Consider the following 25,675-nt stretch of genomic DNA (forward strand, 5'->3'; position numbering starts at 1 on the left):
TTGAACAGCACCAAAAAGCCGAGGAGGCGGAGGAGGAAGAGAAGGAAAGAGCGAATATGGAGGAGAAAACCGAGTTTGACCTGCAAGTCAAGATGAACCCGAGGTCCCGAGGAGCCCCGTGGCCGGGTCCCCGCTGGCCCCGTGCCCGGGAGCCAGCGGAGGTCCCGGGAGTTCGCGAGGCACAAGAGGTGGAAGCTGGACGATGGCAGCGCGAGCAGCCCGGGATGGAGCTGTGAACTGCTCCGAGCGTTTCACTGTAGAGAAGCCCCTCAGGAGCCCGAGAGCGGCGAGGCAGAAGTTTGTGTTGCCGGCTCTGCCCCTCTCGGTGGTACCGCCGGGCCGGGACAGCGCGCAGACAGCGGAGAGGCGGCAGTTTCCCTCGGCACGGTCCCCGGCTCCATTGCCGGCGCGCTCGGAGCGATGCTGGAAGCCGGGCTGCAGCTGCGGTGCCCGGGTGCCGCCGGGATTTTCCAGGAGCTCGGGGGGGCGGCGGGGGGCGGCGGCAGCGGCGGTGCCTGCGGTTCACATGCCCCGTGGGGAGCGGGCACAGCGGCTCCGCGCCCCCGAGCGCCCCGGGACCGGCCGCCCCTGCCCTCGGCTCGGGCTGCAGCTCCTCCTGCTCCGCCCCGGCACGATGCGCGCAGGACATTAGTGGCTCCGGAGCACTTTGAGTTGCTCCCACCCCGCTCCGTGGGATTAATCTATCCTTTTGGAGGTTATTTTCGGCAAGCAGCCTCGCAGGCGGGCAGAGCGGCCGGAGGAAGAGCCCGCGGCAGGGGAGGGATGCGGGAGCAGGGCAGCAGAGCCGGGCGGGACTGAGCCACCCGCAGAGGAGCGGAGGAGAGGGAAGGAGAAGAGAGGAGAAGAGAAGAGAGGAGAGGAGAGCTGCCCTGCTCCCTGCTCCCGTGCCGGGCTGCCTGCATGGCTCCCGGGCACTGTGGAGATTGTGGGGGCTGCTGCTGCTGAGCAACCATCCATCGCTTTAAACTCAGCCTCAACTTAGCGCAGCAGGCAAGGATGGCAACGCCACTGGAGCTTTGGAGCTGCCAGGAGAGCCAGGGAACCTGGGTTTTGGTCGCTGCTGTCTAATAAATGGGAGTAAAATGGAATTTCTTACCTGGGTTTTTCCTGCCTTGATTCTACTGTGCACCCAAGAGCACAGGTGTATCAGGTAAGAAAACATCTTATCATTCTTTCTTAGACTGGCCTCAGGCAGCCGTTCTCTTGGTGTAGCTGGAGCGAGTGATGCCAGCTCTGGCTGGGGCTCCCACTTTTGCCCAGGGATGCTTGCTGCACTTACGGGCCAGGACTGCTTTGAGTGAATGTTCAGGAGAAAAAGGGCCCTTGACTGAAGAGTTTCCTTAATGTGCTTCATCTGTTTCAGTTTTTTCTTTCTTCATTCCCTAGCTGAGGATGCACTTCTGCCAGTTGAGCAGCAGTTTCTTGGCGTAGTCAAGGGCTGTGTTTTTAACAGGATGCTCCTGGAAGCCTTTTCCTGAGGGCACTTACTCTAAATTGGGGGCAATCACTTCTTGTAAGGCACTGCATATCCCAGCTCAGCCTCAGCCCCTCCAGCAGCTCTGTAGGGGCCTGCTTGAACATGAAACTCTTCCATAAACCCCAGCACAACCAGTGGGGTACGAGCTGAATAGCTTTGCTTAGGGCCTCCATAGGTATCATTAAAACCTCAAAATACAACCATTCCTTTCTAATGCATTCATTAAGTCTCCTGAACTTGGGTTAACAGGAAGAGAGTGTCAGAGATCTTAGGGCAAAAAATGTTTGGAGGACGCAAACCATTTCTTTAAATAATAAATTGTAAAGAAAGATATACATTTGCAGCTCTCAGTCACATTCCCTCCGAAGGTGTTAGCTAGGCAACCAGCGATGGTCTCGGTATATTCTTATTCTCTCCAGATCTGGAGGCTGGATGTGGAGAAAGCTTTGCCATGATTACGCAATGAAAATAGAGGGGGGAGTAAAAAAGAACTTGCTGCATGTAAAAACATGCCTACACCCCCCAGAGCAGGGGTGGTTGTGGCATCAAAAGGGTCTTACATCTGCTTCATAGACGTCCGTAATAGCTTCAGAGGAGTGGAAGAGGCAAAGTGTAACTGTAGTAAAACACAACATTGTTAGAGGTTTTGGAATTAATCAGGGAGATCTGGTTTTTTTCACTGGGAAGGAAAAAAATCTTGCTTAGAGAAAGTGTCAAGTCAACTGCTCTTAGTCAGGACTGATTTATCACAGAATGATTTATCCTGTGACCTTGAATCTGTTATCCAGGGTCAGATCCTGACATCCTCAGACTCTGAAGCAATCCAGTGTTACAGTGAAGGCAGAGGAAATACTGCTTATTGCCTAAGGGCACCCTGATCTTGCCCATAATTTCAATGATCCTGTTTCTCCCTCTGCACTTGGATTAGCATTGAGGCTGTGGGTTCAAAAGTGATGTTTGAGTACATAAGACCCAAAAAAAGAGATTTTTAAGGAAGAGTCAGTCTTCTCAGCCTCTGTCTTCAAGGTCTGCTCCTAGGCACAGCAACTGTCAGGATATGTGTTTGTTGGATACATTATTTATTTTATCATTAATTGCCTAATTGACTTTCTTTCTCCAGTTACACAATAGTGATGAGTTGTTTGTTAGGAATACATCTACTCATGGCAGACTCAGGCAAGGCAAATTCTAACTTCTGGAATTCCAACTGTTCGGTTTGTAGTTTTCCAAATATGCCAAAGTGTGAGACATTCCATGGTCAAGGAAAGCTGCTCTGTTTGGATTCAGGATTTAGGGTGGCTATGGCAGGACACTGTTTAATCTTGTAAAAAGGGAGTAGCCTTGCTTACATGTGTACTTTGGATCAGTCAAACAGAACTCAAGTTAAATTTTATGCTTGCATTAGTAAAAATATTTTTGGTATGAGATGCTTTTATGAATGGCAGCATATTAATGGGCAAAACTGCCAATAGCTTCATTTTAAGGCTCTAATTTTGTTTTCTAAAAGCAATCTGATTCCCAATTATGATGATAGAGGCCATCCAACCCCCCTAAATTCTCTGCTCCTGAGTTCTGTGCACTGTATATGACAGGTATAAGAAAAACATATTCTAAAAAGAAAGAACATTTTGGTCATTTTGAAATGCATCAATAAGATGCAAGAGAGACAAAAGACTTCCCAAAGGCCAAACTACCAATGAAAATAATGTTGCAGTTTGGCAGAGGAAGGAAGTGGGGGATATATGCAGGCTGCTTCCTCATAGCATTTCTGAATACCCTTCCAGGGTGTTTTAGCTGTGTGTGAAGCAATTTCTCTGTCATGTGTGCTATTTGACTGAAGTGAATGAGCCAAATTCAATCTGAGTCAGCACATTTTTGTCAGGTAAACATTTTTTTAAAATAGTGGTTTTTGATCTGCTTGAGACAGTGATTAGTGGCAAGGAATTTGGCATTTAAATGATTGACAGGTCCCTGGGACAAAGACTGTGGCTTCCACTATTCTATCAGGGTTTGAGATGCTGTGGATGCTGCAATAATAAATGTGCCACAGTGAAGCAGATCATCTGCAGAAAGATGCTTGGGGAAATATTTCTTCATTTGTGTGGGGAAAGAGCACTTCTGATAGGAGTTTTGGGGTGTGTGTCTGTACTTCATAATTCCTTACTTCTCTAATTAAAATAGGTGTATATTTTGTATTTAAGTTTCTGCTATGTTAAGTGACTTTTAACTCTTGCATTTAATTATCATTCTGCTGTGTGTTTTCCTAAGCCCTTTACTTCTATTTGTGGAAACAGAGCAGCTTTAACACGTGAATGTATGCAAAGAGTGGTCCATTTTCTGTAGCTTAAAACTGCCAGAGAGGCTTTGATGTTCTAAAGATTGCCATGAATTAAGCCTAATGCTTTTTCAATTGCATTTCAAAATACAAAACATATTTACAGTGAGCTTCCCTAACAGTCAGAAATGGCAGATGGGAAGGATACACATACTGCTCTGGATAATCCTGGAGTTTGGCAGAGGTCAGATTGTTCACTGACCTTGCAGGATATTCCTTGTCTTTTTCCAAAGGAAAAGTTTTCTTCAGTGGTGAGGACATCTGGGACATTTGTCCCAAATGCTTATCAAAATGAAATGTACTCCATCCCAGTCCTCCAGTCAAATTGATTTTTTCCATCTACCAGGTTAAAAGATTCATATAACAACGATGTCACAATCCCCAAAAGAATCAGGTTAGCAGATCTAAAGAAGAAACAGAAGATGCAAAACACGATTTTCTACATCTTACTGCTCTATGAATTTGTCAGGTCAGTGCACCCTCCTGACAAGTGTGGCCTCAAATCAGTGTCCCACTGGCCACTGACTTAGAGATGCTGAGGTTTTTGCACAGCTCCCAGAGATTTTGGCACTCCTGTGCAAAAATGAAATTGCTAATACTATCCCTTGCTCAGCTGCTGTGGTGCTCTCATTCACATGAAACTTACAGATTGCCTCTTGCCTTGGTGTGATTTAAATGCCAGATATTTTCTAGTAATATGATAAACTTCTAGCAACTGTTTTCAAGCAGTGTCCTGGAAGAGAGCTAATGCCTCACTTGTCTGACAAGCCCTTTAAAGATGTGCTGTCCAAGTTGATTGATGTTTCTCCCCCAGATCACTCCACATTAGTAGACCCTCCCTGGTCCTGCAGCAGCTGGGAGGGAGATGTCAGCTCGGATAGGAAGGATTTTGGGAGATGTGTACTTTTTATTCTAGAACTGCTAGTACTTAGCTCTGAAATAGATGCATTTCTTTGCTCTGTCATGTGACATTCATTGCTTGGAGTTGCTTTCCCTAACCTGTGTCAGTATTAGGGAAAGAAGAACTCCACAGGTTTGTGCAGTTTATCAGCGGGGATTTCCTTTACCGTCACTATTGCTTTCATGGTTTAGACAGCAGCAATCTATTTTCGATGAGCTCAGTTGAAGTCCTCCCAATGCTCCAGATATGGACAGATGCAAATATATTCTCAAAAATATCTGCTTGAAATGAGATGTGTACAGAGTCAGAGTGTGGATCATCTTCTTCAACCTTAGATTTGGGAATGACTTCCAGATGGATGGAAGTCCACAGGACTGTTGCCATTCAGCCAGCAAGGCCCCCTACGCTGGCCTGGTGCAAACTGAAGAGAAGCTTTTGAGGAGCTCTTTTACCCCTTGGATTTGACAAATCAATACCTTAATTTTACAAAGTCCTTTTTCTTACTAAAACAAGCTTTACAGCAGCTTGCATTGGGAAGTTGCTGAATCAACTAATAGTAGTTGCCTTTCTTTTCATCCTTACTGCTTACACTATGAAAAGTTAATCCCTTCCAATGCGTCTTTTCTATGCTGGTCTTCCTTTTTCAGGTACAACAATGAATAATATTTTAGGCCATATATAATCCCAACTGCTTATCGAGGATGAATGAAATTATCCCACCATCCTTCATGTAACTTTAAAGCACTGGATGTGATGTGCAGAAGTCAAGGAGAATGACTCAAAGGAGTTATCACCACATGGTAAATCTAGCCATAAAATTATTTCAGCTGTAATACTTTAATAACCCCCCTGGTATGAAGTGCATATAGCTCCACTAACTTCAGCACATTTGTTACACTGATGATCTGACCCTAAGGCTTTATTAATAATAGAAACAAGATTTATTTTAATTGTGCCATGGATATTTAAGTAAAACTCCCTCTAGATTGTAATCTGCTTAAAACACATGCCAGGCTACAGCCCTCAGTCTTTAACACAACTCTCATCATTTTAACTTCCCTTGAGCTCCACGGCTTTCTTTAATGCCATTAAAATAGAATCCTGACACCGGAGAACTGCTGCACTCTAAGTGCTTTGTCAAAACATGATCAGGCACACGAGATACATCACTCCAGTGCTGTCACCTTCTGACTTGAATTCTGTTTTCAAAACACTTTACTGAACTTGGTTGCTGTTTTAGCAACAGAAGCTGAAAAGCAACACCTTCTATTGAAAAGGCAAGCATATTTTAAGCAGATATATTCATTCAATTGTGTTGTAGTTATTTACTCTAATTAGGGAAAGATATAGAGTACCATTCTTTACATATAAAAGGAACTCTGACATTTTACTGATTAGAAACACCATTCCACGTCTATGACTGTGACTTGTAAGTATACAAAAGTATGTTTTTAAACAAACTTATTATAAAGCTATAATTCAATTAAAGTAAATAATGATGATTGGATGATTGAAAGACCAGCTGTCTGATAGAAAGAAGTGTTATATAGTTCATGAGACCCAATAAAGAAGGAAAAAACCTCTGTCAACATCTGTTATAAATCTTCAAAGCCCTTGTCTAAGTCTGTTACAGTGGGGATACTGTAACACGGAGGAGACCCCAACATAAGTCAATTATGTTATTCCAATTTATGTAGCTGAAAACATGTCTTGGAGTGTTCCAAGATCCTTCCTCAGAAGAGACAGAAGGACCTGAGAAATAGCTGGGACAGTCATTTGAGATGATCATACAACAGTGTGCTCGTGGCATGGAAATCTCGTAAATGCAGTTTAACATAACATTTCACTGGGAACTAATAAAGTTCCACTTGGAGCAGTGTTCCTGTGCTGTGAGGTCCCATAAGCTTTGACAGCACTGCTAATGCAAACCTTCAGTGTCTCTGCTGCTCAGAACTTGCATTTACACATTGTAATCCCAGAACTCCTTCCTTATATAATTGGGTCCAGACAAGAATTTTAAGACCAGGGCAATCAAAGGTTTTTCTTTCAGTCTTCTGTGAGAAGAAGAGTTGGTTATTGTAGGATGCTCTGTTCCTGTGCTGGCAATAATTGCTCGTGCTGAGCTGAATGCCCAGGCTGGCATATTTTGGAGAGAAAAACCATGTGCTTTATGTGGGTCAATGTCACATGAACACTCTAAGAAAGTTATGTAAGTACCAAGGCAGAATGTATTTGTGGTGTATTACTCGGCAGCCTTCCATGGATATTTAACCATTTCTCTTCTGTTACAAGGCATAGGTACCTCTCAAATGCCACATTTATAGCTGGGCTTAGTGGAAGATGCTAAACCAGTGCTCAGGCAGCTTTGATCCAGTACTTGCTTCAGTCACAGGCCCTCTCAAACCACTGGCAATTCTTCTCTTTGCAAATAGGGGTGGCAGACATTGTCCCAGCCCCTCTTTTGTCTCTTCCTTCCCTGTCAATCACAGTGCAGCGAGAGGAACAATGTGAGCAGGCACAGATCTTCAACTGGAGTCTGCTAGGCTTAACAGATCATGAAGAAAACACAACCTTGTCTTTGTTTGCAAGAGATGGTGGAATATCCACATCACTGCTTGTGCCAGGGTTGAGGGGCTGGCAGCTGCCAGGTGCTGGCAAATGGCAACAAGACTCTGGGCTAAAGTTTTCAGAGAGCATCACTGGGCAAGCAAGAAGAGACAACTGAGAGAGGGAGCCTTACTGCTGGGAGGGGCTGAATCATGAGCACAAACCCCACATTTTCTCCCAACCAAAACCTGCTGCCTGCTCTCCAAATTCCAGATGTGCAGTTTTTCCTGTTTTCCCCTCACATTTGACAATACACCAGCCTTCTTGATCTCAGCTGTTCCATAGTAAGAAGCTGTCACAGCTGCATTTCAGTGCTCACAGATGCATTTTAGGCAGTATACAAAGTATCTTAGTTTCCCTCATGCTTTTTCTAAGTTTCTAAATCTATTTTTCCTACTTTTTTTTTGAAAGAAATAAACTTTTAAAAGTATGTGCTTGTACTTAGAGAGGCCATAGTCTTGCCTGAAATTTGTTTTGATTTAAACAGAAATATCTGAAAGAGTTTTTCTACCTATAAAAATCTCCAAAATAGCTGATTCTACTGTACATGGTCTCTGGTGTAAAATAAGTCAATAACTTCCATTTTCTGTCATTTTTCTGTTTGTAAACATGGGAAATTTTAAGATACTTATTCTCTTTACCCAGAGCTATGAGTGACATCGGAGATTACATAGGTTCCAACATCGAAATCTCCTGGTTGCCCAACCTGGATGATTTGATGAAAGGGTACGCACGAAATTTCAGGCCTGGGATTGGAGGTGAGATTTGGAGAATAAATAATGTCTCTTTGGTTCTTGCAATCCTCCTGATGTTTATGTGAACTTCATACTTTAAGTGATTAAAAAGTTATGATTATCTTTTACTTGGATGATGGAAAAAGATAATAAGCAACAATATGCTTGATTTTGACAAGAGACAGACTGTGCAACAGCAACACAGGCTTCTGATGCAGTTCTTAAATTGTTGACATCTAAGTTGAAGGAATTTTATATTTCGTTACATGGTGATAATTTCTGCATCTGCTTGAAGTCATGCTGTCTTAAACTAGATAATGTAATTTCCAGAAAGGATTCTATAATTTTCAGTAGTTGTGATTTTATCTTGTATTCCTTATCACTGAAGTGAGGTGTGCTGTTGGAAATTGAGGGCACAATCGGTAAAAGATTGAAAACTCTTGCTTTAAGAGTGTACTTTCTAATGGAAAACACTTTAGTGAACTCACTCTATCTGAAAGAATTAACAGTCTGTGATCATTGATATTTTTATGGGTACTATGATGATGTAAATCACCCCATTCAAACATTTTTTCCCAGGTCCTCCTGTTAACGTTGCTCTGGCAATCGAAGTAGCCAGCATTGACCACATCTCAGAAGTGAACATGGTACGGTATCAGATTTTTTAGTTTTGCTTTAGAAAAAGCAAAGGTTCAAAACCAACAGTTGTATTTATTGAGATTTATAAACTGATTTCCTTCATTAAGACCTATGCAACTCTTGCAATGTGTTCTATATAATATTGATATTGAATCACTTTTTATATCTTGTGCTTATCCATGGTAAGAGTGTACGACCGAAATTCAAATGCTTGGGGCAGCTCCCTGGTTGACTAAGTATAAAAATATGTATTTGCACTGAAAGCAAGTAATATATTTCTAGGCTGAGACAATGATTTTTGGCCAAGTTCCAAAACATTATCATTGTCAGCATCACTTCTTAACTGGGAATTCTCTTGTCATAGGAATACACCATGACAGTATTTTTGCACCAGAGCTGGCGAGACGACCGTCTGTCTTACAACCACACTAACGAAACTCTGGGCTTGGACAGCAGGTTTGTGGACAAGCTCTGGTTGCCAGATACTTTCATAGTCAATGCCAAGTCTGCCTGGTTCCATGATGTGACTGTGGAAAACAAACTTATCAGGCTCCAGCCAGATGGAGTCATTTTGTACAGCATCAGGTGAGTGACAAACAGTACAAGTATACTCTGTTGTGTGTTAACTTTTTGAACATTCTATAATCACTCAGCTTTCCTGAGGTGATTTCCTAAAATAATTATTAATTAAAAATGGAAGAAAAGCTCCCATCTCCTATCCTTTTCTTTATAAGGAGAAGTCAGGAAGGTCTCTTTGGCAACACTGATCATGTCCAGAATGCCCTCAATGGGAGAGAAGCCTCTCATGGCTTTGGTCACCAGGCAAGGAGGTGCTGAATACAGAGCAAAGATTCTGTTCTCCACTCTCTCGCTATTTTCCAAGGGAATTGTGAGCCTGACTTAGGCTCAGCTTCCCTGTCTTTCACACAGACAAAGTAGCATTTCTCACTTTGAAAGAGGGCTGTGGCTGGAAATCAGTAACTATATTGAAAGTTAATTGTGTAATGTTCTAAAAAATAATGAATGTGTACCTTTGAAACTGTGAGCCCAACGTCCCCCTTAAGGTATTGGTAGTGATCTTGGGGACAGTGAAAGGGAGGAGATTGAATCAGAAAATTCCTTTTTATCATCATCAGTAGCTGCAGAATCCTCTGACGTTAGACAAGTCATTTGACCTTTCTTCAATTCCCTCTGCCTTTGGGTTTCCCACAGACTCAGGCAACAGCCATAAGGACTTTGAAAACAGTTCCCTTTGTTAGTATTAAGGTTTCAAAGTTTTCCACTCAGTCTTTTGAGTTCTGAGGAAAAGGCTCTGTCTGAATGTAACTAACTGATGTTCATGTTGCTCTGAACAGGATTACCTCAACAGTGGCCTGTGACATGGACCTTTCCAAGTACCCAATGGATGAGCAGGAATGCATGTTGGATTTGGAGAGCTGTAAGGGCTGAGTACATCTGTGTTTTGTGTAAAGCCTGCCTTTATGGTACTGAGATAGATGGAGCTGCTTCTTTAGTCAATGGAATGTAAGGGGTGCCTTGGGGTTTAGAGTGAACAGAAATTCTACATTGCCTGTGTTGGGCATTAGACTATGGACTTTTCAATACCAGTTCAACCCCAGTCCAATCCAAAACTCTAGGATTTCATTTAGGGATGATGAACAATGTACAGTCCTGCTGACAAATGTCTGGAACTTTGTGCTTCATGTGAAACCTTGTGCAGTTGTGACAGTCGCTGGCATTACTGAGATTTGTATCGAATCCAGTGAGAACAAGTAGAAAAGCCCACAGGCAAAATGTGATGTGCTATTTTTAATTTATGAAAAAATAGGAAAAAGAAAGGATTCCCTGCTTTTAATGAATGCCACTGTGACTAACCTTCACATAGCTCTTTAACTTGCCTTGGCATTCCTGTATCTGTTACACAGAAATCCATCAGAATACTGCATGGATGGGCTTCATTCATTTGTAATCACAGAGGAGGGTTATAAAATTTATATTTTATCCAACTTGTATTTAATCTATGATCAGCATGTAATTCCCATGAGCATTAATACTTCTGAATGAATATCACCACTGACACAAGCAGGGACCACCCAGTCAGGGAAAATTAATCTGGTTTTTAGATCAAGGAGCCTACAGGTCCTGAGGTTTCCAGAGATCTGGGAATAGCAGATCCTGAGCAGATCCCTTGGCCTGTTGATGCAAGTTTCTAATTTTCTTTTTTGTCACTGACTTTGTTTTCTAGGCGGTTAACCACAATACCATTTTATCCTGTCAAAAATAGCAATCTACAGTTTTACTTATGTAATCACCAAATGCAGAGGCAGCAGACATTGCCCCAGCAATTCATTCTCTCTCCCAGCAAGTTCTGCAGGGAGTTTTGGTGGGGGTTGAATATTTTAATTGAATTTGAGGGTTTTAATTTCAGTGAAACAAGCAGAAATAAAGTCTCTTTAAACAAATGGATGCTTTAGTAGCAAGTTGTCAATGAACAGCAAAACTAGGAAAGATTGATTTCCTGTGGATTTGCATATTACGTAAATCCCCTCATTCATATCTCCCCTTTCTGTTGTGTTCCTAGTGCCCTGCAGCTCTCCAAAGCAGAGAGTTATCCAGACTGAATCTCAGCACGTTTGCACCGTGTCTGGTGGAAATCAGCATAGGAGAGGAATTAGAGAACTTCCACTATGAGTTCTCTAAGCTCTTAATTTCTCCCTTGAACTCTGTGTTTACTCAGCTTTCTTTTGGCAGATGGCTACTCTTCAGAGGACATTGTCTACCACTGGTCAGAAAACCAGGAGGAGATCCATGGGCTGGATAAGCTGCAGCTTGCTCAATTCACAATTACCAACTACCAGTTCACAACAGAAATTATGAACTTCAAATCTGGTAACAGAACCTTTCTTCAATTCAGGGGCAGTATCTGACTTTTTCCTGCAGAGAGAAAATATCTATTTTCTATCTATAATAGAAAATCCTTCTTCTTAAGTAACTAATTTAAGAACCTGTCATGTTTCTGATAAGAGTTTTCTTCATCTTCCACTTTTAAGTAATGCCATTCTTTGCTGAGCCTCCAGGTAGCCGCTGTAGCATGCTCTGTCCTTTAGCTCTCTCTGCTTGACAAAATACTGCGTGGAGTAGCCAGACAGCACTTGATAAAAAGCACTTGAGGTATAGTTCACATTTTGTTGACCTAATTTGCAACTTCAGATCGAGAAAAATTTCCATTAGCCCATGATGTTATGAAGCTTATGACGTACAGTCAGATCAGTCTAATTCTACCCCATAGAAGTCAGTGGTGTGTATGTCTATCACTGGGCTTATTGCAATGTTTGTACAAGATTGGAGTCATTTCTTTCCTGCTGATTTTTCATCCTCTTTCATGTATTCAGATTCTCATTTATGCTGCACATCTCCTCTAAGCTCTTTTTTGAGTTTGAAATTAACTTGGCCTTTTAAAAAATCTAAATTTAGTATCTGGAGGACTTTCTACAGCAGATGATAAGACAGTACACATTTTGAAGCAATACTGTTATTTGAGAAGACTCATGATTTTATTTTCAGATCTGGCATTGATATGACCTGAGACAAATCATTTGACCTATTCTTAGCTGATGAAAGCTGCAGTACCTCGTGCAGGGTTTATGAAGCATCAATCGAACAGCATTCAAAAAGCTTTTTGTGATCCTTGTCCAGAAGATGTTAAAGAATGTAGCTCTGTGTCATTATAGGAAATGTCATTTTTAATATCAATTTAAATGTAATTCACGCAGCCAGTATCTTTTCTGCTTGCTCTCTTTTCCAGCAGGTCAGTTTCCCAGGCTCAGTCTCCACTTCCACCTTCGGAGAAATCGAGGAGTTTACATCATCCAGTCTTATGTCCCTTCCATCCTACTGGTGGCCATGTCGTGGGTGTCCTTCTGGATCAGCCAGTCAGCTGTGCCTGCCAGGGTGTCGCTAGGTAAAACAGATCTCCTGGGGGACTCACGGGGAAGGGAGTGCTCAGGTGGTAATAATGCTCTCTGATAATCCTTGTTAAGGTGTTTTTATGACCACCATGTTTACATTTGCAGAAGGGATGGTCCTTTGAAAGATTTCTCTCCTGTTTTAATTTCTGTCGTTGTCAGGGCAGCTGTCTCAGTAAGGAACAGCAGATAACCACCTAGGGAGGGTTAAAAGCAGTAATGACTGTGAGAGAAATGAAAGAATTGATTTGAAGGAACTGGGACAGTGAGAAAAAATGTGTTCCTGGAGCCTGTGGGTTTGTATGTCTGAATAAGTGTTGCCAGTGCAGATGTAAAAGTGTTTGAGGGTTAACTCTTTGGGTTTTGTTTCTCCTATCTAGGAAAAAAACAAGGATAACTTGTTCAAAACTGCCTTAGTCACACAAATGCATTTTTTTACAAATTCCCCTGTTTTGAAAATCAGAAGCCATGGTATTAAGGGGCTTTTGCTGTGAAAATAATCCTCAGCCTCATATTAATAAATATATTTATGTATGTTAGTGCATATATTTCTCTCTCATGCTACTCTGCAGGTATAACCACTGTTCTTACAATGACCACACTGATGGTCAGTGCCCGATCCTCGCTTCCACGAGCCTCTGCCATCAAGGCACTGGACGTTTACTTCTGGATCTGCTACGTGTTTGTCTTTGCTGCACTGGTGGAATATGCCTTTGCACATTTCAATGCTGACTACATGAAAAAGCAGAAGAACAAGATAAAGGCGAGAAGGCAGAGTGCAGAGGTCAGTAGGTGTGATACTGGGAATAACTTTGCCAAAGCAGTCACCCTGCATCATGACCTTTTTCTACAAGTTCTTCCTAAGAAGAAGGCTTTGAGAATGTTCTCGATGGTGCCTCAGTAATTCAGAGCATGTAAAGCCATAACCAGAGTTATAAGTGGTAGTAGCACAGAGTCTTTCATCAGTTCTGCCAAAGCAAGGGCTAAATCCCATGCAGTGCTTAGGGACCCCGTAGGTGTTTCACCACATTTGTGCCGTGGATATCTTGGATGAATGACACTGCCTTTGCCCTATAAACTGCCGTTGTTCTCCTCTTTCCTTTGCAGATCAACGTGAAGAATGCCATTGTTCTGTTTTCCCTCTCCATAGCTGGTGTGAACCAGGAACTGGCCATTTCAAACAGGCAGCACCGAATTCCCAGAAGCCTGCCTGGATCATATGGCACAATAGAAATAGAAACTGGAGAGACAAAACAGCAGCAGGGAATGAAACTGGACAAAAAGACTGGCCTGAAGTCCCTCTTTAAGCCCATTGATGCTGACACCATTGACATTTACGCCAGAGCCGTGTTCCCAGCAGCCTTTGCAGCAGTCAATGTTATATACTGGGTTGCATACACAATGTAAAGACAACAAAAAAAGGAAAGTTCATCCGAAGACCTACAAACTGAACAATACCCACAGGCTAAAAAGCCCTCGCTCAAACTGAATTGAGGCATCTCTTCTCAAAATATTTTCCAACAAGCTCAAGACACTTCCAAAGTCAAGAAAGTCCTGCTATGAATTCCTACTAAAAGCAGCGATTTACTGCTGACCTGATTTGATACAGTAAGACTGCACTCTGCCAAACAATTCCAGCTCTTTCTTTCCTGTAATACCATGAGACAACTTTTCATATGTACATATTTGTAGCAAAAGTTTAAATCTTAAATTACCATGGTTTTCCTCCACTTCAAGGGTTGATCAGTAATGAAGATTTGGCTTTTCACACTCAGATAATTTCCTTTTTTTGTAATGAAAGAGCTAATTCCTCACTTCTGCACGAGTGGTTTTCTGCATCTGTGGGCTGGCCTAGGTTTAACAGTAGTGCTAAAGTTGGAGTTTTTAACCAGAAAAATCTCATGAACAAAGTAAAAGGAAATAGAGGGGAGTGGAGGTTTTTCTTAAAATATTATTTGTCTTGGATAAAGTACTGAAAAATTTCAATGCTCTTAGTCACAGCATGAAATAAAATATACTACATAAAATTCTACTGAATTGTTAATAATGACTGCATTACATTTCAGATCTAAGCTAATGAAATTTTAAACACTTGAACACAAAAATGTTTATTAGTTTAATAGGCCCCAAAATAGATAAAAGTGATTTAGAACCACAGGGGAAGCTCAGGCTTCCTATGTTGGATTGGGAAAAATTTGAAAGGTGCTTGATAATGAAGGAAGTCAGACTCCATTTGCAGGAAGGACTTTAGAATTTGTTCTGTTAATTTTCAGTGAGAATCTACCATGTGTGCCTCTGAAAATATCCTTTCTGAATCTGTCCCTAAATAGCTGAGGGAAGTAAAACAAAAATTCATAACTGTCTTTAGTTATTCTGTTGCTTTGGATATTTCTGCTGTTTTTATTCAGAGGCTGACCTAATCTCTTAGGCCCTCTTCACTTCCATTATTCAACAGTGAAATTTATGGGTCCTCATACACACTGCTTAATTCAGGACTAGACCTCTCACCCAACTCGTGCAAAATAACACTTTGTTCTGTAAATAATCTCAGTAAACTCAGCAAGTGAACACAGTACTCACAACAAACTGGTTTCACAATTATTCTCTAAAATCTCCACAGTAAATATATTGGAATATGTATTAAAGCAACTGAAATAAAGTTAGTGTAGGAAGCCAATGTAAGACACTACAAAAGGGAAATTTATTCTGAGGATATTGTTGCCTTGAAAGTGAGAGGGTGTTTTAAAAATAGAAACTGACACAAAAGAAGAGGTGAAATGACAGAGAGGGAAAGAGGAGGCAAAGCAAGAGGCTGAAAGCTACAATGGAAAGGAGCATGGAGAGGGACTAAGCTAGAAGCTGTAGATGAGAGAAGAGCTTTGCTGGCATTTAAGATGGGACTCTTGAACGTGTGGCTGACAATTAGTAGTTGCAATAAGGGTGAAAGGAGGATTTGATCCTGGTGGAGCATGTGCGCATTCCTCCTGCCTTAACTCAGCTGTGATTTATGGTTTGATTTCACATGACCAGCACTGAAAGATAAAACATTTCAGCACTGATTTATAATTTAAAATAAGATTTGTTCAATATCAGTGAAGTAAGAGAATGCTTTGAAGAAAAAATAATGACCTTGAACTGGGCTGTAAAAGAAAATATACTCCACTGTAAGTCAGGCTTAGGTTCACCTCAATCTTTAATTTCTGTTCTCATGGAAAAACTATCAGCCAACAGTGTGCTGGAAAACCCCAACTGGCACCAAGCTGTAATTGTTCCACAAAGACCTCACCAATGCAACCCTGGACTGAGACACCTGGGTTCTGCTCCAACATCTCACCACTGAACTGCTGGGGAATCTTAGTCAAGACCTTTCACTGCATTATCTGAAACATTGCTATAATGATTTCTTTCCTATATCTTTGAGTTTTACAGAAGAAAAGCGCTTCAGGAGAGGCAGAAACTCTTATCCTCCAACTAGGTAAGTGCATCCAACCTGTACTTACGTGATGCGATTTCCCATAGTTTCTGAGGCTCACATACTGAATTAAAGCAAAGTATCACTCAGATTTCACCTTATCCAGAAAGCTAATGAAAATCTGCATCTTCTTCAATATATCCAGGTAATCAGGCTTCTTTTCTTTTCCTCCTGCTTCTCCTCTTTCTAATTTATTTTTCTTACTGTTTGTTCCTGATGCTGATGAAATGCTACATTTCAGAAATACACTATATATTTTTTTTTCTAAGTGTGTTTTTTGGTCATAATCACTCTCTCTCCAAAGAAACTCAACCTCTCCTTCCTTCTTCTGAATCATTCCTACTGTTCTATATAATGATTTCATGCAGAGTGGAATAAAAGCAGCAGAAGCATGACTTTACAATGCCTTCTCCTTACTAAGTTGTTGCTTTTTTCATGATCCTTCACCACAAAAATACAACATCCTTTAGAAAGAACACAGTGCCGCCGCCTTCTTTGTTACACTTGCAAAAATCAGAAATAATCCTTAGTTTAAAATCAGTAGATTAGTTTATTACATAGCCTGTCAATGTAGTATCTTCTTCTAAGAGTGAAATTATTGACTAAATCCAGCTGAAGGAATATTCACAGCAAGTTTCTGAGGAGTGCAAGTCATGATTTTGGAATTAAAGTTATTAAAGAGCAGAGAAGGAAGCACTGCCTAGTCCCTCTAGTGTACAGTTAGTGTACAGTGGCTGGTTATTGGAATAACTAGCAAGAAGGTGGCTGCAGATATTATAAAGGCAATGTCTAATCTAATTACTTCAGCAGTAATAGTTTGCAACTGTGCACCTGACATAACTCCTTACACTGCAGCCAACTGACTGATCACATGGGGTTATTGGACAAAATTAGTTGCTTCTCCATCTGGGAGACAGTCACAGACTGCATGTCCTGCTGACTGCTCCAGAAGATTTATTCAGTGAATTTTTTCTGTAGTTTGACTGCAGATCTTCAAGGTGCACAGCTCAGCGTGGCTGATCAAAGTAAAATGTGGCAGCAATCTTCTCAAAAAACCCAAAGCCAGAATGCCAGACTACCTACAGTGATGTAGACAGAAGCATAAATAAAAGGGAAAAAAAAATCTCAGAATGTTGCAGGAGTCAGAAAAGTGCCCTGTGAGCACACATATGGCAACGGGTTCATCCCAGGAGCAAGGGGAGCAGAGGGGAGAACAGGAATTTCAGCTGCTGTTGCTGCACTTGCATGAGTAGCACAAGACAAAACACCTCCATCAACAAGAGGGAGATTTTCTTAAATTGGTTTCCAGAGCCAGAAACAGAAAATTCAGATGCCATTCAAACTTTCAAGAAGACATTTCAGTACAGGAGTATGGTGAATTGATTGGAGTTTTGCATAAATTGGAATCTTTTATACTTTTGTGTGTGCGTCACGTTTTTTTTTTCATTTGAAATCATCGTACTTGAAAATCCCCAGACATTACTACTTTAGACCTATTAACACCTAAAGACAATTCTCTATTCAACTCTAATTTCATTATGCCCTTAATAAAGTGAAATAAGCCCGATTTGAAGTCAGTTGAATGCTGACTTTGGATGGGTTGTACTAGTGCCATAAAAAAACCTATGTGACAGATGAGAAGGCACTTTTTCTGTGCTGCACCTGAAAGCATTTGTGTTCCTTTCAGCAATTTATAGTACTGCTCTATGGACTGGCATGTCTGTGAGAAAAAGAGTGGGATACGTGTTAATGTAATCATTCTAAATGTGAAGTGTTAATAAAATGTAGATATACAGAAATCGGAGCTTCTATAAACGGACAAAATAGGCATTCCAACTATTGAACTGGAAGATAAAATGCGTTAGAAGGAAAATCAGAATGACCCTAGAGATTTCATCCCATAATGACATCCTGCCTTTTCAGTGCCCAAGGGTTTCCTAAGTCTCCTTTGGCCTTGACAGCAGAAGAGGAAGTGCCATTGTGTGTTCATGAGAGCTTTCTGGGGGGCACTTATGCACACTGCTGTACTGATGTGAAAAAATAGCTATTGCTGCCTCACGAGGTTGAAAAGAATCAGAAAGCACAAGATGAAAGATGAAGAAGAGCAAGATACTGCATTTGTTTGAAAGTAATGCTGGCATTAATAGTGACAGCACTATGAAGAGGTTAAAAACCAGAAATGTCTGTCCTGTTTCTGGGTAAAAATGAAAGCATTTATCCCAGTTAGAGTAAAAACTCTCACATCAGTTCCTAACTGGTTTGCTAATCCAATAGATAATGTAGCGAAACCAATTTAGCTCAATGAGGCTTCTGGTGTTGGGACAACAAAACACTTAATACGATTGCTCTGATTTTAAATACTCCCAGTCATTACCCTGGAAAAGCACTTCTCTTTAGGAGGAAAACAGCACCCTGTACATTTGTCTCTGAAGCAGAAAAGATAACAAAAAGTTTCTGAGAATATTTTTGTTAAAAAAAAATATGAAGCAACTCCCTCCTGCCCTGTTTATTACAGCAGCTTAAACCACTTGCCATGGTTGAAAGCCTGTTTGATATTAAAATAATACTGCGTGCAATATATGTTACAAACATAGACAGCTGATTCTTCCTAATGAAAACGGAATAAAAACTTGGCAATGAATATGTATTTTTGGATGGATTTGGCAGATAGATGAGAAAGGCACTGTGTCTTAAATGGAATTAATTTGAGGACCTAAGCCCCTCATTACATAATGAATCAGGGATCTGCTCTCTCCTTATACCAGCTCTGTGCCACAGCTATTTCTTTTACTAAATCCTGCACAGTAAAAACAAATCTGAGAAGACAGTCAAGCCCAGACTGTCAGAAAATATAGCACCAACAGAACTAATCAGATGTTATTGGGAATTCACTGTTCCATGAAAAAATTGGTCAAAAAAAAAAATCCAAATATCCCACATTTCTGAGACACTGGAAACCTCTGGAAACATATCCCTTTCTTTAACTCTTGCAATACCTCTATTTCACTTGATCCTCAGTTCTCTTTCCCTTTTTTTTTCTGCTTGGAAAGGGGAAAAGAAGAGGAAATTTTCTTTCTCTTTGGCACAAGAACATATTAGGCAAAACTAATATAATCTCATCACCCAGGTATGAAAAACAGGGAGGCTGAAAGTCTCAATTTGCAAACCTTTGTACCTTCCAATGATTATTACATAAAAGGCAAGAAACTCAACCCTGTGATAATTAACCAGCACACTCCCACACAAACACACTCCCACACAAACACACTCTTTCTCCCTGTTTCACTCTCTTACACTGCACACTGCTAACCCCATATATGCAATAGAGAGAAAAAGATAGTTTAAGTCATGCCTCAAATTCTCCACACTCTTAAAAAGACTCTTCTTCCTAATTTTGGTCCAAACATCTTTAACACAGTTACTGGGTAACATAAGTTACTAACAAATACAGGCTGCATTAGTTGTTTATTGGGTAAGTAATCTCAAGGAGAGCAGCACAAATATCACAAAACTCAATTTTCATTCATGGAGTTACCAAGTGGGGTGGGGAGAACATTTTTCTTTCCACAGTAATAAATAATTGGCCAGCTTTGGCCAATTGGAACAGGCAGAGCTGGAAGTAGCAAAACAATATATAGGCCATTGAGCTATTCCTGTATTACAATTACTAGAGCCTTAAGATCAAATAAAGACTGAATGATGAAATACAGAGTAATCTGTGAAACATCTGGTATAATGTTCCATCCAGGCTGTTCTTCCTTTATTGCTACATTTCTTCCAGCTTTAGACAAACACAAAAGAACTATTTCTGTACATCTTAACCAACTACGTTTTTTACAGACATATTTAAGATTATCCTACCTTCATCTTTGTGGGTGAAACTTTTACATACACAAGCTTGTTTGTGCATATATATAAAGGACAGGAGGTCCTATATTTTCTTCAGAAGTGACAGTGCACACAGTACTGTAAAATTAAACAGGTTGTTTAAATATCCTGAAAAAGTAAATACAGAATCACGAAGGTTTGGGTTTGGGTTTGGTTGCTTTTAAAGATATGTAGTTTGGGCTACCCATAGAATTCTTTCTCCTCCTGGCTAATGAGGTGTCAACAAGGGAGTCAGCTTCTGGTTGCTTCTATCTTATATAAGACAGACAAGTAAGGGAGGTGTTGGCTTAAAATAGTCTTGAAACATTATTCATTTTGTCTATTTTAACACAGGCTAGAAAAACACTAATATTCAAGCCAGCAAGAAAATCTACAAAGAATTGCCATGGTGATTTCTGATATTATGTAGAATATCTGCTTTACTCCAGTTTATGTTCAAATATATTAATGCTTTGCCTTATTATTTTTATCCAAACTTTGTGGCATCTGGCCCAAATTCATTCCCACTGCACCCAACGATTTCACTGCCAGTTACTTCAATAGAAACAATATCTAGTCTCTTCCTTGGCAAAAGAAGAGAGTAAGTAGGCTGGAGAGCAGCCTGCACATGCTGCTGGTTTGATCTGCTAAAGACACATTCTATGGGGAGGCATTTTTATTCTAAAGTGATACAGAACTGGTTACTCACATTTCACATTCATTTGTAGATATGAGCTGTCTCTCTCAACTTCTTCGTTGTTTAGTTCACAGTCTGAAATCATCGTTCTAATCCCTACTAAATCTTTAAAACCTCGGAAACTTGAAAGGTCCTAATATAGCTGAAGATTTTGAATCATGAATTCAAGTTCTAATAGGATACCTGTCTTCTACCGAGGTGAAATTAGTACTGATTGCCCCTTTTTTGCAGCAATTGTCTTGAAGAAGTAGCTGCCATAGTGATATTTTCATTGGAGCGTTTAGGAGGGAGGAGTTTTTTGGTCAGAAACAGACAAGTGCTTTGTGTCTGATGGCTCAAGCTGTACTTCAGATTAATGCAATCATTAACCCAAACATTTTTTCCTTTTAAACTGATGTTTAAAGGACCGTTCTCAACACCCTGAAGCGCTAAATAAAGGCGTAGGACTCGTAAGCATCATCTACACAACGTATTTCCCAGAGAGTTGCCTGGGAATCTCTTGCCATCTGCTGGAAACGCGCGGATGTACATCCTTAAAGGAATTGTGAGACATGAGTGCCAGGAAACAGCGGGGAATGTTCAGAAAGCAGCACTCCGAATGCTCACAACTTTAAGTTAAAAAGACAATTCAAGAAGGAGGTAACATCAGACTCCCAGGCTACAGCAGTTGGACTACCAACATTAGATTCTTTAGTAAATCACGTCTTCACTGCTACAATTAATCTGTGGCATGATTGGATGCTGAGGTTGAATGTAGAATTTCAGAACTGAAATATTTGTAAAAAACCCCCTTTTTGTCTTTCTCAAACAGATAATTTCAGATCGCTGCTCTTTAGAGTAAAATATCTGATATGAAAAGATTCTAATAGTGATTTTTAAAAGAGCTAAAATTTTAGCTATCTCATTTACACTTACAATTAAATGAAATTAAATTAAATTACCTGTAGGAGCCTGTCAGCTCGTCAAATCTAGATGTAGTAGACAGAAATATTGCAATTTTTAAGGTGAGGATGGCTTGGTAGAAGACAAAAGTGCAATGCCTGCCATCTGGAAAAATAAAAGGGAAAAAAAAAGGTCAAGAATCCACTCTAAATTTACAACTTGTTGTGTTTCAAACCAGTTACAACCTTGTCAGCTAATGCACAGAGCAAAGCCCAGGTCCTCTCCAAAAAATGCCATCTGCCCAGAAGTGGGAAGCATGTATTGAGAAATGCAACTGTTTAAACAGCCTTGTATTATATGAAAATAAAACCCAACCCAAAACAAGACATCTAAAACAACAGCATGGATACTAAGTGAGCAACTACAAAATATCTCTGTGAGATGTAAAAATATTGTGGTTGAGATTTTTTTCATCAAGCACTGAAAATATACCTGAGCTTTTCTCCTTGGTAAAGTTGTGCTGGAAGAAAATAACAGCAATAAACCACATAAAACTTCAGATCGCAGTTCTGAAGAACCTTTTATCTCCCAACCCAACAGCTCAAGGAGCTGAATCATTTAATTGACATGACATGGAGATCAAAGTCTACCTTGACCTGAAAGAATTATGTTTGTAGACCTACCTTACATAATGCTCTCCATTTTAAGCAGAGAAATTTGGAACATGTAAAGCTTTAAGGGCCCACTCTGAAACCAGATTGACAATTCCCACTAAAATAAAATTAGCAGTGGACACACAAATAATTCAGATTAAAGACTGATAAATGAAGCCATTTGGTGCATTTCATGGGTGTCAGAGAAAACATCTCGACTGATGGGAATAAATTTTTCAATTTTACTGCTAATTAAACTAGGGTCAATTATTATTTATTTGTATTTTGGGAGATTGTAGAAACACCAAAAGAAGCCTCAGAGCTACACTGCTGCAAACTCTCCAACACACAAACCCCAAAAGCCCCACAAAAGTGCTGAGAAAGTGCTAAATGTGCCTGAAAAAACTTGATGTAGGTGTACGCACGGAACAGCAGGAGGCTAAGTATTCCATTTCAAAATACAAATCATGACCACTGAACTCCAGGTAGCCAAAAAAACCCCCAAAATAAACAACCAACCAACCAACCAAACTACCTAACAGTTGTGTCTCCTCGTTTTGGTTCATTTTTCAAACTGGTTGGGTTATGTTGCCCAATGGTGGATATAAATACATCAAGAAAAGCCCTAAAGCAATCCTTTTGCTTGGAGAGCTTATTTGCTTGGAAAAGTTTTAAAATACACAAGGAAACCAGGTGTTTGGGCAGGATGAGCAGCATTCCACTAGAGGACTCTCTGAGTTCACCATCCCAGCTTTTTCCAAGGAAAACACAGGAGATCCTGATTCAATCACAGAGGATTAAAAGTTTGGAAGCAAAATATCAAAGTATCATTAGGGAAAACCATCCAAACCCAACTTTACAAAGCAAAAGTCATTAACCATGTCACAGACTGGCTCTTGTGGAACTCTGGTTGCTCCACCACTAACATACTATTTTTCTCTCTGGTCTGGCCAGTCTGATATTATTCCCTCTTTACTATCTCAGCTGTGATTTTCCTGCTTTAGCCACTTTGAGTGGTCCCTCCCCAGGCTGGAGGCTGGATTGACACTCACGGGACATCACTGCTGGGGTTTTCTGCTGAGATTTCCCAGGAAGCAGCTCTGGGGGAGGCAGACAGGGCCTGTCCCCTCACACCTGTCCTCCCTTACATGTCCCCTATCCCCTCACACCTGTCCCCTCACACCTGTCCCCTCAGCACGGTCCCCTCAGCACGGTCCTCCCTTACACGTCCCCTATCCCCTCACACCTGTCCCCTCACACCTGTCGCCTCAGCACTGTCCCCTCACACCTGTCCCCTCAGCACTCTCCCCTCAGCACTGTCCCCTCACACTCGTCCCCTCAGCACTGTCGCCTCAGCACTGTCGCCTCAGCACTGTCCCCTCACACCTGTCCCCTCAGCACGGTCCCCTCACACCTGTCCTCCCTTACACGTCCCCTATCCCCTCACACCTGTCCCCTCACACCTGTCGCCTCAGCACTGTCCCCTCACACCTGTCCCCTCAGCACTGTCGCCTCAGCACTCTCCCCTCACACCTGTCGCCTCAGCACTCTCCCCTCAGCACTGTCCCCTCACACCTGTCCCCTCAGCACTCTCCCCTCAGCACTGTCCCCTCACACCTGTCGCCTCAGCACTCTCCCCTCAGCACTGTCCCCTCACACCCGTCCCCTCAGCACTGTCGCCTCAGCACTGTCCCCTCACACCTGTCCCCTCAGCACTCTCCCCTCAGCACTGTCCCCTCACACCTGTCCCCTCAGCACTGTCCCCTCAGCACTCTCCCCTCAGCACTCTCCCCTCAGCACTCTCCCCTCACACCTGTCCCCTCAGCACTCTCCCCTCAGCACTGTCCCCTCACACCCGTCCCCTCAGCACTGTCGCCTCAGCACTGTCGCCTCAGCACTGTCCCCTCACACCCGTCCCCTCAGCACTGTCGCCTCAGCACTGTCGCCTCAGCACGGTCCCCTCACACCTGTCCTCCCTTACACGTCCCCTATCCCCTCACACCTGTCCCCTCACACCTGTCGCCTCAGCACTGTCCCCTCACACCTGTCCCCTCAGCACTGTCGCCTCAGCACTCTCCCCTCACACCTGTCCCCTCAGCACTCTCCCCTCAGCACTGTCCCCTCACACCTGTCGCCTCAGCACTCTCCCCTCAGCACTGTCCCCTCACACCCGTCCCCTCAGCACTGTCGCCTCAGCACTGTCCCCTCACACCTGCGCCCCTCCCCGCTCCCTCAGCCGCCCCTCCCCGCCGCGCCGCGCTCCCATTGGCTGCAGGTGTTCCCCACCGCCCCCCCGCTCGCTCTGGTTGGCCGGGACGCTCCGGCTCCCCAGGTAACGGTTTCCGCGCTGCGATTGGCGGCGGGTGGGCGGGATCCGGGTGCGGATTGGCTCCCCATTGGCTGCGGCTCCCGCCCTCAGGCCGCCATGTTGCCGCGGGCGCGGGGCGCTGAGCCGGGACAGCGGCTGAGGGGCGCCAGGGGCGCCTGAGGCGGGACTTGAGGGGGTACCTGAGGGACACCGCGGCTCTTCCGCCGCCTGCTGTCGCTGCTCCCCGCCAGGGCACCGCCGGCAGCGAGCCAAAGTCCGCTGCGAAACTTCCTTGCGGGACTTTGAGCAACTTGAGGCCGCGGAGGTGTAGCCGAGCACGGCGCAGAGAGCGGCCCCTGGTCGCCGCGGGGCCCCGCTCTGTGGAGTGGGGCCGCGGTCGGAGCAGGTAGGAGTCCGGACGGTCCCGGTGGGGAGGCTGGGCAGAGCCCGCTCCGTCCGGGGAAGTGCCGGCGCCACCTCGTCCCGAGTGACGGTGTCGCGTCCCGGCCGCTCCCCGCAGGCCGGGACTGAGGGGGGACCCCGGGTGAGCCGGAGGGGCCGCGTGTTTCCCTGAGCCCCCCGGAAGGGTCGGGTCGAGAGTTCTGGGGTCTCCGCTGCCCCGGTACTTGTGGTCCGCCTTGCCCGGACAGCGGGGTTAGGGAGGTGTCTGGATACACGCGTTCATATGTGAGGTGGTAATTTGGAATAAACAGGATGTTTGTCAGCCTCCAATCATAGAGGTATGCTAAATTGCCTCGTGGAGTTCCTCTTCTGCTTCTCTTGGGTAAATGTGTAACCGGTAGTAATTGACTTTAGTGTTTTATATACATAAAAACTATTTTTAGTTACTCGATTCTTTGGGAGAAAGGAGTAAGATGCTGTGTTGATGAATAAGTAAAAACTTCAGTGGAGTATTTTCAGCCAAGAGGGAGCTGTTGGATGATTTTTTAAGAAAACATTCTCAAATGCTTGGGATATTTCTGTAAAGCTAAATTGGACAGGGTATTTTTAACCAATCTTATTTAGTTTCTGTGCAGGTCAATGGTCTTACACATTTTCCTGTTGATTTTTTGCTGTTCCATGTAAAGCTATTTGTCTTTCTAAAATTTGACACAAC

The 25,675-nt window shown here is 42.6% G+C and overlaps 2 protein-coding genes and 1 long non-coding RNA gene across 6 annotated transcripts in view; 2 read left to right on the plus strand and 1 right to left on the minus strand.

Annotated features, from left to right (window-relative positions):
• The first annotated feature begins 535 nt into the window (after positions 1 to 535).
• Positions 536 to 16,554, plus strand: GABRD (gamma-aminobutyric acid type A receptor subunit delta). 3 transcript variants are annotated; one of them, XM_032131617.1, is made up of 9 exons: positions 536 to 1,171; positions 7,987 to 8,099; positions 8,655 to 8,722; positions 9,079 to 9,299; positions 10,070 to 10,152; positions 11,466 to 11,603; positions 12,520 to 12,675; positions 13,252 to 13,463; positions 13,787 to 16,554. In XM_032131617.1, the coding sequence occupies exons 1-9, from the start codon at positions 1,104 to 1,106 to the stop codon at positions 14,084 to 14,086; spliced, it is 1,359 nt and encodes a 452-aa protein (XP_031987508.1). In that variant the 5' UTR covers positions 536 to 1,103; the 3' UTR covers positions 14,087 to 16,554. The 3 variants fall into 3 exon arrangements, with proteins under 3 accessions (XP_031987508.1, XP_031987509.1, XP_031987510.1); XM_032131618.1 differs by having other exon boundaries at positions 12,523 to 12,675; XM_032131619.1 differs by lacking the exon at positions 536 to 1,171 and adding an exon at positions 5,381 to 5,534.
• Positions 12,245 to 24,844, minus strand: LOC116454707. The gene is made up of 3 exons (XR_004244174.1): positions 24,759 to 24,844; positions 21,657 to 21,762; positions 12,245 to 12,876 (listed from the first exon to the last, which is right to left on the minus strand). It is a non-coding gene; the product is annotated as an uncharacterized LOC116454707 (long non-coding RNA).
• Positions 24,677 to 25,675, plus strand: part of PRKCZ (protein kinase C zeta) — a 41,064-nt gene continuing 40,065 nt past the window's right edge. For both annotated transcript variants that reach the window (XM_032131611.1, XM_032131612.1), the window contains exon 1: positions 24,677 to 24,964. The gene's annotated coding sequence lies outside the window, so the exon portion shown is untranslated. The remainder of the gene's footprint in view (positions 24,965 to 25,675) is intronic.

Source organism: Corvus moneduloides, chromosome 22 (genome assembly GCF_009650955.1).
Source record: "Corvus moneduloides isolate bCorMon1 chromosome 22, bCorMon1.pri, whole genome shotgun sequence".
NCBI lineage: Eukaryota > Metazoa > Chordata > Aves > Passeriformes > Corvidae > Corvus > Corvus moneduloides.

Coding starts and splice junctions, on each gene's coding strand:
- GABRD (XM_032131617.1), top strand. CDS start 1,104: ATGGAATTTCTTACCTGGGTTTTTCCTGCCTTGATTCTACTGTGCACC. Junction 9,300..10,069: donor GTCATTTTGTACAGCATCAG/GTGAGTGACAAA, acceptor TGCTCTGAACAG/GATTACCTCAACAGTGGCCT. Junction 13,464..13,786: donor CGAGAAGGCAGAGTGCAGAG/GTCAGTAGGTGT, acceptor TTTCCTTTGCAG/ATCAACGTGAAGAATGCCAT.